This window comes from Aphis gossypii, chromosome 1 (assembly GCF_020184175.1).
Source record: "Aphis gossypii isolate Hap1 chromosome 1, ASM2018417v2, whole genome shotgun sequence".
NCBI classification, from domain to species: domain Eukaryota; kingdom Metazoa; phylum Arthropoda; class Insecta; order Hemiptera; family Aphididae; genus Aphis; species Aphis gossypii.
This window is the reverse complement of record NC_065530.1, coordinates 15,041,801-15,061,207: the sequence shown is the minus strand read 5'-3', so window position 1 is coordinate 15,061,207 and position 19,407 is coordinate 15,041,801. Positions and strand designations below refer to the sequence as shown.

Below are 19,407 nucleotides of genomic sequence, written 5' to 3'. Positions count from 1 at the left end.
CCCTTAAAATCAAAATTTTGAAAAATCCTTTCTTAGTGCACGGTAAAATTATAATATTGATCTATCCTCAAAATTTCAAATCGATAACTCTAATAAGTAATAGGTACAACTCTGTGTTGATTATGAATTAGAAGGACACTTTCGTTTGTATATAATATATATATAAAGAGAGATTTTTTTTACTATTTCAAGATATAATTTGGTAATATGGTAGTACTCGATAATACGAAAAAAAAATAAAATGTTTTATGTGAACAATTTTTTATTTTTTTAATTGACAAAAATTTATTGAAAAAAATCAAAACAAAAGATATACCTAAATATACTCAATTATATAATTACAAACCAATTCTATTTTTCTTCTCCAAACACGTTTCTTCTTCGTCCGAACCGTCGGAACAGTGAGGTATACCATCGCAATATTGTGTATAATAAATGCATCGCCCGTCGTTACAGCGGAACTCGTCAATCAGACAAGATGCTGAAGATTTGTTAACATAGACAACCACCATCACCAAAAGCGAAAACCACAATAGAAGTTGACAAAATCGTGCAAGAAGTAATAAAACCATATAATATTAAAACTAAAATTTAGCTAAAACATAAATTGGTGCATTATATGTATAATTTAATAAAAGAAAAGTGATTATGTAATGCCTGCAGAGACAACACAAATACCTGATTATAATTGTGCAGGATATGTTACAAAGTTGATACAAGTACAGTACATTAAAATATAAAATACATAGGCAGTTAGAAAATATAAATGGTTTAAAAATACAAAATACCTATAGTTTTTGTATTTATAGTTCTACTTATGTATTGGACAAGCAGCAAAGTGTTTTATAACAAAAAGTGTAAAGCGAAGGTAAATAAATTTAAAAGCGCAACAAAATATTTAAAATGTGATTATCTGATTTTAATTTTATTCAGGGTAATTCACCAAATATGCTCACTTCATTTTTCTCTTTAATAATGAATTTATTTAAATTCTAATTTTCGAATAAATTTAAAAACCATACTTTTAAATTCTTGTAGTTTTTTGTATTTCTTAAACAATTTTTAAGGTGATATACACTTTTTTTTTCAAATAAAAACCCCCTGTTAGGTCAACTATTTAATTTTTAATTTTGGTGTAAGTATCTAGCTTAAAATTTAAACTAGTAGTTTTTCAATTATTAAATTATTAATAATAATAATAATAGTCATTAGAATTGCAGGATAAAACAAAAAATATAAAACTAATGTAACATTGGATCTAGTATTTATTATACTTGAGCCATTTTTACAAATTATACACGCTGATAGAAATATAATAATCACTAAAATGTATAAATCACCATATTTTATAACCATATAAATGAAAAACTACACGTTCGAATTTTTATGTTGATACTTCAACATTTTTAGAAAATTTATACTGCTTAATAATTTACAGTAGTAAAGAGAGTTCTCATTTGAAAAATAAAGGTTAGTATCTTCACGATAAACTCCTTTAAACAGTAAATTGAATCACAATAATTTTAAAACATGGTCTAAGGTCTTTAAGACTGTATACTTTTTTAAAAATTTCAAAAATTTGATTTTAAATAACCACATTATTGAAAAAAAAGGGATTTGCATTATTGGTAAATCATCCTGTATATAGAAAACAGATACTTGTGCATAGTAAAACTATATATATGAAACAGAAAATCATAGTAAACCAGATTATTAAAAGTGGAAAATGATAAAATAGGTAGTATATTTTTCCGTAATTTACAAATAAACGAAGAAGTAAAGAAACAGTCACATATACGTATTACATACCCACAAAAATTACACGTAAAAAACGCATCATTAATTATTTTAAAACTGAGTAATTATTCAATTAATCTAATTGATGTAAATTTAATAAAAATTCAAAATGGAAAGTTCAAATATTACACTTAGATTCGGCCAGTAGACTTAGTATAAGCATTGCTTATAAATTATAATTTATAAAATATCATATAATATGCAGGTAGTGTATTCATTTTATTGCATATACAATAAAATATACTTTATGTTTATAATAAATGGTATTAGTAGTTAGATTAAACATTTATAATATCGAATAATGTGACATTTATAAATTATTACTATATTACTGTACCAATTTACCTATAAGAGTTATTGTAAAGTTAATACTCATTATTATTAAATCGATATTTCAAACGGTTGAGTCAGAAGAAAGCATTTTATGTAGATACATTATAATGCATTTATTTTTAAAAATTACCACCACCTAATTATACTACATGACTAATAAAAATCTACAAATATGCGTTTTATGTTATAAGATATCCATAATTTAAAAAAAAACTACGATGACTTAAAAAAATCCAAGAATAATATGAAATAATTATAACGATACCACTACTATTATATAAATTAAATTTATGACTTACGGAGAACACGGAGATCTATGTAGTCATAAGTTGAACCGTACGGACTATGAACTTTACATAAATAACGACCAGTGTCCTTTAAACGTAAGTTTCGTAAGCTTAATACGTCTCCTCGTATTTGACTATCATGTGGAAGTGGTGATCGGTTACGACTCCATTTCACGGTGTATTGCTATTGAAAGTGTTTAAATATCGATGTGTACAAAGATCTATTTATTATGAATTATAACTAATAATATTACTCACTTCGCTTGATCTGGGAAGCACACACCGGAGATTAGTGTGTCCACCTTCGATTACTTCTCGGTTGCGACCAACAGCTCTGATTATTGGAGCAGGACGATCTCGTGAGTTATCTAAACAGTATAGGTAGGTACGTAATTTATTAACTATATTATATGTAATATAGGTACCTAAAATTAAACTATTCAAAACTATTCAAACTAAACTATTCAAAATCAAAACAAACGATATACCTAAATATACTCAATTATATAAGGACAAACCAATTCTATTTTTCTTCTCCAAACACGTTTCTTCTTCGTCCGAACCGTCGGAACAGTGAGGTATACCATCGCAATATTGTGTATAATAAATGCATCGCCCGTCGTTACAGCGGAACTCGTCAATCAGACAAGATGCTGAAGATTTGTTAACATAGACAACCACCATCACCAAAAGCGAAAACCACAATAGAAGTTGACAAAATCGTGCAAGAAGTAATAAAACCATATAATATTAAAACTAAAATTTAGCTAAAACATAAATTGGTGCATTATATGTATAATTTAATAAAAGAAAAGTGATTATGTAATGCCTGCAGAGACAACACAAATACCTGATTATAATTGTGCAGGATATGTTACAAAGTTGATACAAGTACAGTACATTAAAATATAAAATACATAGGCAGTTAGAAAATATAAATGGTTTAAAAATACAAAATACCTATAGTTTTTGTATTTATAGTTCTACTTATGTATTGGACAAGCAGCAAAGTGTTTTATAACAAAAAGTGTAAAGCGAAGGTAAATAAATTTAAAAGCGCAACAAAATATTTAAAATGTGATTACATATGAATATGTTACTCATTATAATAGTTTAATATTTAACGTATTTAATAATAAGCAATAGATATTAACAAGACACATAAATAGGTTAATGATGTATAGTAAGATCCTGCAATATTATAGTTATAAACTAAAAAAAATTAAACAAAAAAACTAATTGCTTTGTTTTAACCCAGATTTTAACTATAAATTTGTATAAAACTGAATGATAATAAATAAATACTTCTACTTAATTAAACAAACAATAATGTAGTTGTAAAATTGTATTTGGTTTTAATGAATAGTTAAGATAATAATCAAATCACACTTTTAATCAATAAAATGTTAATATTATTATGACAAAGAACAGAACAAAGAAAACAATGATGCATTGTTGTGGGTGTAAAATTGAACTAAATTGTAAAAAAATAGGTAATATGCCTATTTATTTGTTATATATTTAATAAACATAAATTACCTGGTTCTACTGCTCTGGAATTATACGGTCTGTTCCTCAGATGAGGTGGAACGTACATGATTGGAACCGAACTGGGCTGTGATTTGTCCTGCAAGTCCAGACCATCAAACTATAAGAATAAACCAAAAAAACCATAAAAATCATTATACATATATAAAATATTTAATTATAATCAGTGAACGTAAATTAGCGGAATTATTCTAAGACAGCGGTAACCTAGACAATGAAAATTCGCACGTCTCTTAACCTAGTTGATGGTCAGTTGATGAACATTGAAACAGGCAAATGAAATTCTTACCTGCTGCTCTAGACCTGATCTATTTTGATTGGGTACTGTAATAATCCTCATTATTAGTATATAAGTAATATGTATAAGTATGTTTGTACTGACATTCGTTGACTTTGTTAAAAGTCCATATTATAGGAAAACCTGTGTGTAGGTCAAAGGTGTTGACTAGAAATAGAGTACACCTTGAGATCGTACGGACGTCATCATAACAAGGTGACTCCGAATAGCATAAATAAGAAAGTGTTAGACAAACTCGGGGAGTCGAATACGAGAGACGACGAGAGTATGTACTTCTAAATCCAGAACAGACGTTTGTTATGTTTTACTAAATAAATACTTTGAATATTAAAAACAGTTGTGTATTTTTATTATACATCTAATTCTATTTCGAGTGCTGAAGCGGACACGTTACAACATTTTGGTGGCAGCGGTGTGTCGAATGTTTTAAGCTACAAATTGAATTAGAAAAAAAAATAAATAAAAACAACGTCTTTCTAAATTTGAATTCAACGAAATCAACAATTTAACTACAATCAGAAAATCAAGTCAACTTCTATCAACAATTTAACTACATTCAGAAAATCAAGTCAACTACAGTCAGAAAATCAAGTCAACTTCAATCAACAATTCAACTGCATTCAGAAAATCAAGTCAACTTCAATCAACAACAGAATTCAACTGCAATCAACAGAAAGAGCAACTGCAATCAACATCTACGCCAATTCAATCATCAATCGAGTCAAAGAAGTGAACATGCAATTTTTATGGTAATATAATATTTTATTTATGTCAGAAATAGATACAGAATTAGAGTGGTTTTTCAATTTAGCTAGTAGGGTCGAAGCAGGTGAACAAAGAAATAATTACCTAGCACACTTAGGAGTTTTAACGGAACAAATAGAACTTATTAAAATGAGCAAGTTAAGTTTTGATAGCGCGATTAGGATGCTCCCAGAATTTGCAGGATTACCATCCCAAGATTTAAATCTTTTCGAAAAAAAATGCGAGTTCGTTTTTAATCATATTGAAGATGCAATTGTTAATGACGTGTTAGAAGCGTTACTATGCAATGTATCCGGCAAAGCGTTATGTATTACGCAACATAAAACAATAGCAAATTATAAAGATTTAATAACAGTTCTTAGAGCGAATTTTGGGAACAATTTTTCGGAGACATATTTATCAAAACAACTTAATTCAATTACGCAGGCTAAATTCGAAAAAGTTCAAGACTATGCAGGTAGGGTAGAATTAGCTCTATATAGATTAATTAACGAAATGACAAAGGATAAATCTACTACGGAAAGTAAAACTATTTCTAAGGTATTGACAACGCAAGCGCAAAATATTTTTGTAAACGGACTATATTTTCAAATTAGAACAGTATTGAGGGCAATGAAATTAGGTAGTCTTGAAGAAATGATTAAAGCAGCATTAGAAGAAGAACAGGCGTTAGAAAATTTAAAACCAAAATTTGACAAAACTAACACTTTCACTTTTTCAAAACCTAAGTGTTTTAATTGCGAAGGTTACGGTCATCTAAGTAGGGAATGTAAAAAACCTAAGAGTAATCCAACGACCCGGCAGGGTCGCGCTAAGTATTAAAAAAAAAACGCCTTAAAATGAACGCATCGGCAATCACAACGCGCGACAACTGCCGGGTATAATTACAGGAAGCATCTGAAATCACGAAAAAAAATAGTTGACAATGCATACCTAATTTCTTGTACAATAATTTAGTTTTACAATGCACCAATCTTATTGGAAATGTTCCGTAGAAGTGCATGCTGCACTTTTTAATCCGATCTGAACATTATAAATGGAGTTATAGCCAAATATATTATGAATTTTTATGGCAAAAAAAGAAAATGTTATTCGATAATATTCCCTGCGGCCCGCATGAAGTTCCCCGCCCACTGAGGAGATACACACACACACTTACCGTACGCGCGTGCTTTGTCACAGCGCTTGCGGTGGTGGTGTTTTCAGTTAATACGTAACGGCTCGCGTATATTATCATTTATCAATATTGTTCTTTCAATATGTAATGCTACAAGTATTACTCTGGTCCAACAATTTCCAAAATAAAATTAATAACCTAATAATTAATCAAGTTCCAACTACAAAATTAAAAATTAATTCAATCTATTATCGAGTGCATTCAGTTATATGTCATCATGGGGAACAAATGACCGAGGGCCATTATACAAACTTAATAAGGCATCAAAATAATTGGGTAAGGTGTAATGATACTCAAATAAAGTATGAACGGTGGCCTCGGGGGGGGGGGAGATATTTACATTATATTAATGGGAAAAAATAATTAAAAACTTAAATGTTTGATATATAATAATACATATATGACATTATAATATTTAATAATAATGATTACAACAACAACAATAATAATAATAATAATAATAATAATAATAATAATAATAATAACATAAAAAAAATTAGTGATATCCCAACAAAAACACTACGCCAAACTCCGTGTAAAAAAACGCTCAGTATAAAAAAAATCCACCTCAAAAAGTTGTGATATCATTTTATAGCTATGTATAAAATATTTAAACTATATAGGAATAGATATATTATTATAATTTATGTTAAAATTCATTGCTTATAAATTGAACTTAGCTGGTGACTTTAAAATTATAACACTTAATTAGTAGGTAATTTATAACAATTAATTTATATAACACTTAATTAGTATCACTCATTTTCAAAGATAACATGTATACTCAATACGAAATGAACTCTCATGAGTTTTAAATAATGTCACCAGCTAAGTTCAATTTATAAGCAATGAATTTTAACATAAATTATAATAATATATCTATTCCTATATAGTTTAAATATTTTATACATAGCTATAAAATGATATCACAACTTTTTGAGGTGGATTTTTTTTATACTGAGCGTTTTTTTACACGGAGTTTGGCGTAGTGTTTTTGTTGGGATACGAACTACAGCGTGAAAAACGAGTCGATAGTAAAAAAAGAATACGGTAGTAGTAGTACTTCATATTCAACAATTTTATGTAATTATTGTAAAAAACCGGGTCACATAGTTAAGGATTGCCGTAAACTTAAGTACAATAACGAACAAAAATCGAAAATTAGTGAAGGTTCATCGTCCTCAGCGACAATAAAAACGATAGGCGATATTAAAAATAGTTCAATACTTATGTTAAAACACGGAACAAATAAAGAAGTAATTTCGTTAAATAATAATCAGATTAAAATTGAATCAAGTGCTTTAATGGGAAAAGAAAATATGTTTTTAATTGATACAGGCGCAGATTTGAACATCATTAAATTATCGGCGATAAAAAATAATGTACCGGTTGAAGCTACATCAACTATACATTAATAGGTATTAACGAGAATTCGATAAAAACTTTAGGCATTATTAAAATCAATTTGATTATTGATAAAAATAATTATTTCGATACGGTTTTTCACGTAGTCGATGATAAGTTTCCAGGTTCAATGACCGGAATTCTTGGTATACCGTTTTTTAGCGATAATGATGTAACACTTAATTTAAGGAAAGGCGAAATGATAATTGATAGGCAGCAAAATAAAGAAAATATGATAAGCTTACCACCGAGATCGAATAATGTGTTAACTATTTCGGTTTCAAATGAAAACATTAATAATGGCGATTCGGTCGTAATTAATAAGCAAAATTTATCCAAATCAATATGGTTAGGAAATACTATATCTTTATGTGAAAATAATGCAATCATGGCAAATGTTATTAATATTTCAGAAAACTGTGTTAGTTTGCAAGAGTTTAAAATGAACGAAATTAATTGGGATTTATATACAGATACGGAGGTTATTGAGACCGATTTAATAGGTGAAAATAGTAATGATAAAGCAATCATGTACTTTGAAACTGATAGTAATAGTAGGTCAGAATTAATTAAATTTTCGGACAGAGTTAAAATAATTTCGGAACAGTTAGTAACTGATCATCTTAACGAAGAAGAACTTAAGGCTTTATCGGATTTATGTTATGAATTTTCAGACGTGTTTTTTGTAGAAGGAGATAAGATTATTGGTACGAATCTCGTGACACACAAAATTAAGACACCACTTAATCACCCACCTATTAATACACGTCAATATAGATTGGCTGAACAACAAAAAAAAGAGATAAATAGACAGGTCGCAATTTTAGAACAACAACAAGTAATAGTAAAAAGCAATTCACCGTGGAATCATCCGTTGATTTTAGTTCCAAAAAAAGTAGGGATAGACGGTGAAAAGAAATATCGATTATGCGTGGATTTCAGAAAACTAAATTTAATTACGGAAGGAAACTCTTGGCCACTTCCTTTAATTACTGATATTCTAGATAAGTTAGGTCATGCGAAGTACTTTTCCACGTTAGATTTTGCAAATGGCTATCATCAAATTGCGATACATCCCGGGGACACACATAAAACAGCATTTTCGACCTCTACGGGTCATTGGGAATGGCTGAAAATGCCTTTCGGTTTAAAAACAGCGCCAGCGGTTTTTTCGGAATTAATGCATGCGTTACTGACAGGCTGTGAAGACCTAAATATGTACGTGTATTTGGATGATATTGTAATAAGTGCTGAGTCACTTAGTTCTATGATTAAGAAATTACAGTTTATTTTTGTGAAGCTTAGGGAAAACAATTTGAAATTACAACCTCGTAAATGTCACTTTTTAAGGAAGGAAGTAGTATTTTTAGGACATAAATTATCAGCCGAGGGGGTACAACCCGACGAAGGGAAAGTAGAATGCGTAAAAAAAGTACCAATACCGAAAAATACGACCGACATTAAGGCATTTTTGGGATTAACAGGTTACTATAGGCGGTTTATTGAGGAATATGCGAAAATCGCGAAGCCTTTAACTTTGTTACTTAAGAAAAATACAAAATTTGCATGGGGAGTTGCACAACAATACGCATTCGAAAAATTGAAAGATATTTTGACTAGAGAACCAATATTACAGTACCCGGATTTCGACAAGGAGTTTTTATTAGCTTCCGATGCTTCGAATTACGCTGTAGGTTGTGTACTGTCTCAAGGGGAAACCAATTGCCTATGCGTCGAGAGTTCTGAATACAAGTGAAGTAAACTATTCTACAATCGAAAAAGAATGTTTGGGTATCGTTTTTGGTATTAAACATTTTAGGCCTTACTTATGGGGAAAACGATTTAAAATAATTACGGATCACAGGCCACTAGTTTGGCTATTTAACGTATCAGACATGAACTCAAGGTTAGCACGGTGGCGTATATTATTACAGGAATTCGACTACGAGATAGTGTATAAACCGGGCACGGAACACAGTAATGCAGATGCATTATCGCGTATATGCGTAATAGAAAAATTGGATAAAATGTCGTTCGAAGAATTTATGAATAACAACAATGTATATATAAATAATAATATCGAAGAAATTAATGAAACATATAATGATATTCCGAACGATTATGATATACTTTTTACTATAACGGTAGATGTTCAATTAAAATTTAATGTATTACGCGAGTAAATTAATCAATTAGGGCACATAGGTAGCCAGGTATTCAGAAACACAAAGGTGAAGGAGGTCGCAGTAGTACGTGATAGTGGTAGGAAATATTTATATGCTTTTACGGAAGAATCGTTTAATCAAAGTCCAACGTATCAAATACTATACGAAACGTTAATTAGTGTAAAAAACGTATGCGTAAAGGAAAATATTACAGTTTTAGCAATTCCAAAAATAATGTCTGACCATAATTATGATATAGTTCGGAGTATGTTACGATACATTTTCAAAGGTACTGATATTAAAGTAAAAATATATACAGATTACAAAATTTCCGATGAAGTAAAAAAAGCATTAATTGAAGAACAACATATGACGTGCATAGGGGGACATCAGGGGGTTTCTAGAACAGTAAAACGGTTACGTCAATGGGTACAATGGAAAGGCATGTAAAGAGAAGTTAAGAACTATATTAACAATTGCAAACCGTGTCAAATTAATAAGGAAAAACGGAAAAGTAAACAACCTTTGGTAATTACCACTACTTCATCGAGAGCATTCGAAAGAGTAGCTTTAGATATAGTAGGACCTCTGACGAAATCAAGGAATGATTACATGTACATTTTAACCCTTCAAGATGATTTAACTAAATTTTCGGCGGCATATCCTTTAAAAACCACGGACGCAGCGACCATAGCTAAGACATTTGTAGAAAAATTCGTTTGTTATTTCGGAATCCCTACAAATATATTAAGTGATCAAGGTTCAAATTTTTTTATCATCGTTATTTAAACAGATGTGCAAATTATTAAAAATTAATAAAATGCAAACCACAGCTTATTCACCAATGACCAATGGTGCTCTTGAACGTAGCCATAAAACATTAAAAGAATATTTGAGGAACTTTAGTGACGAAAAACAAGAAAATTGGTGTGAAATGTTAAGTTATGCGATGTATATGTATAACACCACACCACATACCGCACATAAGTTCACACCGTATGAATTAGTATTCGGTATACAACCGGTCATTCCATCTAGTTTTTTGAAACCACCATCACAGGGGTATAATTACAATGATTACGTAAGTGATTTAAGAACTCGTATGCAGGAAGCAAGGCAAATGGCAAAGGAACATTTAATAGAAGCAAAATTAAAATCGAAATCTATTTATGATAAACATATTAACCCGATAGAGTTAGAAATAGGAGATAAGGTACTTATGAAAAATATGAAAAAGAAAAACAAGTTAGAACCTAATTGGATAGGCCCATAAGAAATCGTGGAGATCCATGAACCCGTAAATGTATCAATTAGGAAGAATAACAAAATAGTAAGAGTTCATATGAACCATTTACAACTATTTAAAGAGATAGTAAATAATAATTAGGGAAATATATACAAACATAGTATGTATAAAATAGTAGTATATAAAGTATATTAGTATATTTATATTATATATAAAAAAAAAAAAAAAAAATAATTTATAAATTGTTAGATAACGGAATTATAGACACTAATCTAGTTAAACAGTTAAACTAGTTAGACAATTATTATTAGGGTCAACAATGCGCACACCCGCAGACAAAAACAAAATACAATTCGGTATACGTGTTTTTTACGATTCGACCGAGTCACCAGTCTTCTCCTTAAATGGGCAGTAGGTCCGCTCTAGAGGCCGTTCACAACACATTCTCGCCCATGTCGTTTATTAGTAGGACAAATTATGTGTAATTTTATTCTTTGATTGAAATTATTATCATTTAACCGAATAATAACGTTAAGTAAAACAAATTTTTACTCTTGAAGACGATTCAAAGTCAAAACTTTGGTCAAAAACAGAGATAGAGAAAGAGAGAGAGAGAGGTGATTTATGGACGTGTGTGTGTGAGTGTACATTATGTGTTTGCGAGTGTGTGATGTGTGAGCGAAGAAAGAAATCAAAAACCAGGTCACCATCATCATTATGCGCGTTTGAAGGAAATGTGCGGCATGCAAAAGAAACCATCCATGCGTGCTCTGATCATATAGTCATGTTATTCTTCACTATTACAGCAGCAGGTACAGAGTAAAACGTAGACATTATATTGTATGTAGATACTATCCATGTTAACTATGTTTCAGTCACAGGTGATGTACAGAACACAACTGTACACGACACAAGAAATAACAGCGAAAAACATTACATGTAGCCTATGTTTGTCTCGTTCTGTTCTCGATGCAAATTTCAATCGGCCATGGAGAAAATATCGTAACTACCTACTTACGGGCCTAGAAGTTTGTCTTACAGACGTACGAAATACATTTTCAGTTGTGACTTACCTTTATCGGCGTTAATTGATTTTGAATGATGCTAATTAGCATATATATTATTACTATGAAAGAAAATGTAATTATCTGGATTCCATAACTCGTCAGATTTTCAAACATTTTGTTCTTTATTTGGTGTGTGGTATAATCGTCTTCAATCTATATCATAATAATAGTTATTTATTATTATTATTTTCACTCGAAAACTTTTATGAAACGTCTTACTTGTATGACACACGATTTGTCTTTACTCTGCATACTGCAAATAGGTAATTGATATATCAATTTGATATTTACTTATATAATAATAATTCAGGTTGCCATATTCCTAATATTTGTTGTTAGCCAGTTAAATAAGGTTGTTTGAGCAATAATATTATTAACATATTTTTTAATGAGTGTATATTATTTACATATACATGTGCACTTTCATATTTAACATCGATAAATGATAATGAGGTCTCGTTAATAATTACTTATTTACGTTATATAATATATAATATATGACTAAATGTATTGAAAGTATAATAGGATACTTACAATATACATAGTAGGTATTGTAAATGTGTAACAATATAAATCTGGCTCTTAAGTATTTTAAAAAGATATATTATGTATAGGTACTGTAGGTACTTAGAACAAAATAAATAATATCTCGAAACTGGTCAAAGTGTTCACTTAGATATTTTCACACATTTTTAAACGTCTCCTGGCCTTTCCATTCATACCTATAGAATTTAGGCCTTGAGCTCCGCCGGAACACGTTCAAATATTTTTTCCAAAATATGATTTTCATGTGTCGCGGGGCATATGGCTATGGGCATGCGGTCCATAAACATAATATACACGCTTTACATTAATTGTTCTAGTCCCCTCAAAAATTATGTATATAATTATATATCAGGTATATATTAATGTATTTAGTATTTGTATTATATATTATTATGTATACTATATTAATTATATTAATAATTTCTGCTATAAGTTTTAACTCATACACAAATTACAGTGAAAATTATACAGAAATTAAGATTAGAATTATGTGCAACTATCAACTTAATTATGAGGGATAAAAATATCAAACCTAAACAATCATAGAATAATTATTTTTAGTTACAGTCAAAAAACTGTAAATTGCGTGTATTTTGCAGTATTTTAGTTGAAGTGCTATAAATTGGGCAATTTTGGACTTAGAAAGTTGGTTTGATTACCAAAATATATAGATCAGATTGTATAATATAATATAAAATATTTTTGTGTACCTAATACCTATCATTACATCAATTTTATTCACAAAAACATTCTGTACGAAATATTATGTGGGTACTATAATACTACACAATATGATAAATTATAAATAAAAATAAATTATAATTTAATTTAATTTATCATGATACTACACAACTATGACTTTTATTTATATAGTTAATTATTATAGTTGATTAATGATAATTATATTATAATACACACAAGGTAGTTATTATAACTACATTGAATATACATAATACGAGGTAAAAAAATCATTTTAAGATAAACGGAATGCGGACCTACACCAGCAGGCTCGTGGACGCATACACACTGATCCGCGGAAAAACCCATAATCTTATGAATTATGATTAGTCTAATGAATTATGATTAGTCGGTTTCAATCATAGACCTATTATCTAAATAGTTAAATAGTGAATAGGCTATGGTTTCAATGAAACACTCAAACACCATAAACTTTTCCTCAATAATATAATCGGTATGTTAAGGTTAACGTTAACTGTTTAGTGTTTATTGTTATTTGTTGTCAGTACTCAGAGTCAGTTGTCACTTGTCCGTACAGTGTACCATGTTTACTGTTGTAATATTTTAATATTGTAGTGCCGCTAAATAATAATATGATCAGACATTATTATAATTAATATTATTCTTGTTAATATATCGGGTGTTGTGTAAGTGTCATTAAATAAAGAACTTCAAGTCTTCAAACATGTCAAGTCAACGAAGTGGTTATGAAAACAGAAAACGTAAAGCCTATAGAGAAGCAGAACTAGGTATTAAAAATTAAAAGTAAATGTCCAATAAAACATTATTTTAAATCAAGCACATCCAATTTTCAGTTGTAAGTAATACATTTTTTGGCAATTTTAATGTAAGAAATAAATCATTTATCGAGAGTACTTAGATAGACTAAATTTATATATATTATTGGTGTCTACAGCTGGTTCAGCTAACTCAACAAATTCCATATTCAACAGTTAAAAGAAAAGTGAAAATAAGGAACTATATAATGATGATGGTATGTATTTTTATTGTAAAACAATTAATTTAACAAACTTTAATTTTTTTATGGTTTTAATATTTCTATCAACAGCTAGTGCTGAAAATACAACAGATTCCATATTCGACATTTACTAAGAAATGTGAAAATAAGGAACTATGTAGTGATAATGGTATGTATTTTTAGTAGCTTGTTAGTTAAATTACCTATATATAATTATTAATTATATATTTTTGGTTTAAAGTTAATATGGTGATTGGTGAATGTATATGATCCAGTTAATACATTTTCAGAAAATCTCTTAGAGTTCCAAAATCGAATTTTGAAAGGACGTTACACAGCATTTTGTTTCCCTTGTCGCTGCTTTTAAGGTAAGGGTACAATACCAGAAGTAATTAATAAAAAAGTGTCTACTCTTATAGACAAAACGTCAAATTCTCAATTTTTAGTTAAACAAAAAAAATGAACTTGAAATAGGTAACTGTATACAACCAATTGTTCGAAGAACTCATTTCTGGCATTAACTCGAGGATTAACCAAGAACTTGTGCAATTAGTTCAAGCTTTAGCAAGCATGATTTTCTAGATTACGCCTGTAATCAATATTACACCAATTTCAATATTATCAAAATTTGTAAATGTCCGGTAGATATATTGGAATCTAAGATGAAACTATCAAAATATTTATCAGATACCAATACTAATAATGAATCTATTCATGCATGGCTTGATTATAATATAATATTATTATTCAGTGTAATAACAGTTACAAGTTGTTCCTGTGAAAGGGTATTTTCAAAACTAACAATGGTACAAAATAAATTAAAGAGTTCTATGCAACAAGACCAACTTAACAACTTAATAGTTTATTATTAATGTTTACTGAATCAGAACTAACATCTAGTATTAACATTGCTACTGTGATTGACAAATTCAAAATGATGGGAAATAGTAAAATTCATTTATAATTGTTTTTAAATTTTAGTTAATATATAATTACACATTTATACATTATAACATTATTTGCTTTATGTATTAATTTAACAACTAAATAGAATTTTTGTTTATTGAATCAAGCTTTTTTTTAAATGTTGGGCAATGTGTTTTGTTATTAAACATTGTCAATATTCAGTGTTTTATTGTTACAGATTGTTTGATGGAAGGAATGTTTGGTGATAATAACCACTTATATCACAGAAGTAATGAATATTAGAGTTTTTACAAATCAATGTTGTTGCAATAAAGTTCCTTAACCCTTACTAAATGAAAATGAACACTACCTGGGTAAGTTATTCTAGTTAATTATTTACAATAATTGTTTACATTAGTCATGTAGTTACAGGTAACAAATATTTAACAATAAATCTGTTACTATGACATTTTTAACACTAGTGGATTTAACCCATTGAGTAATACTCAATAATACTATATTACTCAATGATTTAACCATGCTTACGTTACCTTTTTTTTTGTTATATTTCAATTTGTATGTAAACTTAAGCATGGATATATTTAAAAGTATATCCTTAGCCTACTTGAATCTAACTTAACCTAATATAATTATAAAATTATTTTCAGCTTATGCAACTTGAGATTGGATACTAAAACGACTAGTTGTTGATGAACGATGAATAGTGATTCAAAGAAGTCTCTGGAATATTTTACATGTTTCTTTGGTCCAATACATCAAGTCTCATCCATGCATCACACATATCCTTTTTATCATTGTTTTAAATAATTTACCATCATAACTTAAATTTGCAGAGGCACTAAAGAATATATTTTTTTGAACTGGACAGGTGTAATTTTTTCAATGATAAGCTTATACAATGATGTATACATGTTTTGATTTTGTGATTTATTGAAATGTTGAATTATATAATTTTATTGTGGTGTCCAATTCAAAACTTGTAATGTGAAAACATAATATTGTACATATGAATTCAATTATACAAAATAAGTCCCTCGTGATAAGTTTGAAAATAGATTTTTAACAGAACTGGAAGTATGTTACTGATAAATACTTTTTTAGATACACTTTACCAATGTATATTTTGATGTTTTAAACTTAACTATGTTCATTAATTTTAATGTCTTACTATTACAATACAATAACTGTTTGATCATATCTGGAATAGTCTCTCTTCTAAAATGGCATTCATATATTATATTGTGCCATTTAGAGCATAAATTATTGATAATATTCCTATAAAAAGCCTCAACAAGAGCAAAAAACAAAATATAAAAATACAGTTTGATGAAAATCCCAAACTAATTAAGCTTAAGGTACAGAAATGGATAACCTAAAAGTCTTAAAATAACATAACGTTTAAGAATAATTCCAATAACATTTGCTAGAAATCTTAATCACTACATAAGATCTGATTATGTCTATAATAAATTTCTTGGTAGAACTGAAAAACAACATTTTCTTTCATTCTATATTCTTAATGGAATATTAGTTTATAATGATGCCTGACATTGATTGAGATATTTTTCTTAGATGGGTTGGTAATTAAATGTATGGTAGTACTTGTTTTTCTTCAGAAAGTAGTTCAATGCACAAAATTTGCTACTGATCAGTAAATCTAAGTGTTGGGCTATATGACATGTTTCTTTCATGTTACTTTCAACTAGAAAATTGCAATCATATGTACAAAAAGCAGGAAAATAATTAACATAAGCAGCATTCACCTGAAGACAAGTATTGTGTAAAAGCATTAAAAAAAAAAAAAAAATTAGTGCATCAAGTACTGTCCTATACTTATTATATTAATTGTAATATTATATTTATTTTGTTTAAATTAAATAGTGATCCCAATTGACACAGATGATTTTATGTTAAATTATTTTTAAAAAATTGTCCATAGAATTTTTCTATTGCTAAATTTCTACAGAAGTTGTTTTTAATATACAATATGATGTTAACAGTTTTTTCTTTTTTTTTTTTTATCAGATACTATTCCTATTATATATAGTATAAATATAATATACTCTGGAAATTTCACTCAAGATGAAAAACAATATTTTAGTTATATTATTATTTATCACTTTCATTTCTGTTATGTCAAAAACTATTAATATCAAACAAACGTATGTCAATAAACACAGTGGTAGATCATGCAATATATTTTAGTCGTTAATTAATATTAGTTTTGGTAATTATAATCTATAATCTCAATAAGTTAAGGGAAATATTTACTTAATAATATTTATATAATAATATATATATTAATATATATTATTAGTTTTAAATACTTAAGACAAAACGAAAAAATCCAAGACAGTGGAGATTCTATCGGTGTTAAAAATGGCTCTTAAAAAAAAAAAAATTCCACTATTTGTATTAAAATTAGGTATATTATGGAACAAATCAGAATTTCGTGTATACCTACCAGGGATTCTAAATCCAATTTTTTTTTTAAATAGCTGGACAGTTTATATTATTATTTAAAATATCATAGACGAACATAATATTATATCTATTAAATCATGCCTGATGAGAGTCAATACCTATAGAGTCTTGAACTAAAAAAGTTATGAATGGTTATATAAGTTATAAATTAAATGTATTGTAAAATTATATTATTTGACTTAAATTAAATAAACTAACTAAGTCATATTTTTAAGGGTGAGCATTGATTATGTAGTTAAAATGTTTAAAAAAAGAAAAAGTTAATTTTTTTTAAAACTATTTAAATTTTTTAATTAACTTCAGAATATAATTATAGTTGAATTTATCATTTATTAGCTATTAACTATATTGACTTAGAACAATCTTGTGTTCACCAAACTTATTTTGACTTAAATGTATTCATCGACATGCTCACCTTTGCATATCTTGGCGTTAACTCTACCATTGGCGGTCCTCAGTCCGTATGAAAAAGAAGGAAGGGTTGTTTAACGACATTATTATTTTTTTGTAATTTTCAAGTATTAAAAATTAATCATGCTTCTTTTGGTTTATTATAATTGAAAGTCATGTATTTTTCTTTTAAATTGATTTTTAATCGTAATACTATCTTTAATGTGTTTTTTTATTTTTTATTTTGTAGGTTATATTATCATTGCTGAAGTTGTAGCCAGTGTTTATAATGCACAGGACTAGGACATGTAGTGTGAATTGGAAAGTGGAAACAAGTACCTAATTCAGACATTTAAAGTAATTATGGAAATTGGATTGATTAATCTTTTGACATTGAAATACGTTTTATGATAAATATTACCTAGTAAACATTTCAGATTTATAAGATGTCAAGTTTAGGTATAATATATCTACAGAATTCTATGTGGAAGTCTTATGTGTCTATAGACTCTATAGAATCTATTTTAAGGTTTATTAGACTTATTATTTTATAAAAATAGTATTTATGCGTTGTTTTTCTATATTTTAAAATGTATTTTTTTTTTTTACAAAATCGGGTGACAAAGCAAGACAAATTTGCTGAAGTATAAAAGAATAAAAAACCTATGAATGATAGAACCACAGTAAAAGACCAAAAACGTGATAAAAGAAGGAAATGTATTAGTCAATGTTTTAGAGTTTCCTTTATTTGATGATATGTGTAAAATCCTTATTTGTGAGTAAATATCTGACACATAATAATTAAAGTATACCTAATTTATTATTATTATTGGTATTTTTAGCTGATTTATGGCGCTATTTTCATTAAGATGTTCATAAGACTATAAGAGCAAAATCAAACCAAATATTGAAGATCCTGAAAATATCAATCCATTTATGCAATATTCACAATCAGGAAACCATTGGAGTGGTAAAGGAAGGAAATCTACTAGCCACTATTTAAGGGATTCTGAGTTACCTAGTTTTGATGTTCCAAAATCTCACTCTTTCTTAAAATTTTTACCATCTACAGATATATTTTAATTTCTAATTGTTAATAAAAGGTACATATTGTATAAAAAACCAGTTAATCAATAAAATACATATTTAACAATTATCAATTCAAATTGTTTTAAAGCAATTTTTTTTATAGATGATCAGTTTTCACCTCTAATATTTGCCTCATCATCAAATTCCCCATCATATCCAATTCTATC

General features: G+C 28.3%; 1 protein-coding gene and 1 long non-coding RNA gene across 5 annotated transcripts; one reads left to right on the top strand and one right to left on the bottom strand.

Annotated features, from left to right (window-relative positions):
* Positions 1 to 244: 244 nt before the first annotated feature.
* Positions 245 to 12,406, bottom strand: LOC126549089 (low-density lipoprotein receptor-like). Of its 4 annotated transcripts, XM_050197510.1 has the most exons (7): positions 12,307 to 12,406; positions 12,094 to 12,240; positions 3,957 to 4,065; positions 2,936 to 3,070; positions 2,676 to 2,785; positions 2,430 to 2,601; positions 245 to 481 (listed from the first exon to the last, which is right to left on the bottom strand). In XM_050197510.1, the coding sequence occupies exons 1-7, from the start codon at positions 12,337 to 12,339 to the stop codon at positions 339 to 341; spliced, it is 849 nt and encodes a 282-aa protein (XP_050053467.1). In that variant the 5' UTR covers positions 12,340 to 12,406; the 3' UTR covers positions 245 to 338. The 4 variants fall into 4 exon arrangements, with proteins under 4 accessions (XP_050053467.1, XP_050053469.1, XP_050053468.1 ...); XM_050197512.1 differs by lacking the exon at positions 2,936 to 3,070; XM_050197511.1 differs by lacking the exons at positions 12,094 to 12,240; positions 12,307 to 12,406 and adding an exon at positions 4,255 to 4,359.
* Positions 476 to 3,491, top strand: LOC126549091 (uncharacterized). The gene is made up of 3 exons (XR_007603243.1): positions 476 to 559; positions 664 to 3,148; positions 3,253 to 3,491. It is a non-coding gene; the product is annotated as an uncharacterized LOC126549091 (long non-coding RNA).
* Positions 12,407 to 19,407: the final 7,001 nt, after the last annotated feature.

What these genes read in the sequence shown, in the direction of transcription:
- LOC126549089 (XM_050197510.1), bottom strand. Translation starts at nt 12,339, where the DNA reads ATGCAGAGTAAAGACAAATCGTGTGTCATACAA. An exon ending in ACAAATCGTGTGTCATACAA is followed by an intron (nt 12,241 to 12,306) that starts GTAAGACGTTTC and finishes ATTATGATATAG; the next exon opens with ATTGAAGACGATTATACCAC. An exon ending in TGCTTCCCAGATCAAGCGAA is followed by an intron (nt 2,602 to 2,675) that starts GTGAGTAATATT and finishes CACTTTCAATAG; the next exon opens with CAATACACCGTGAAATGGAG.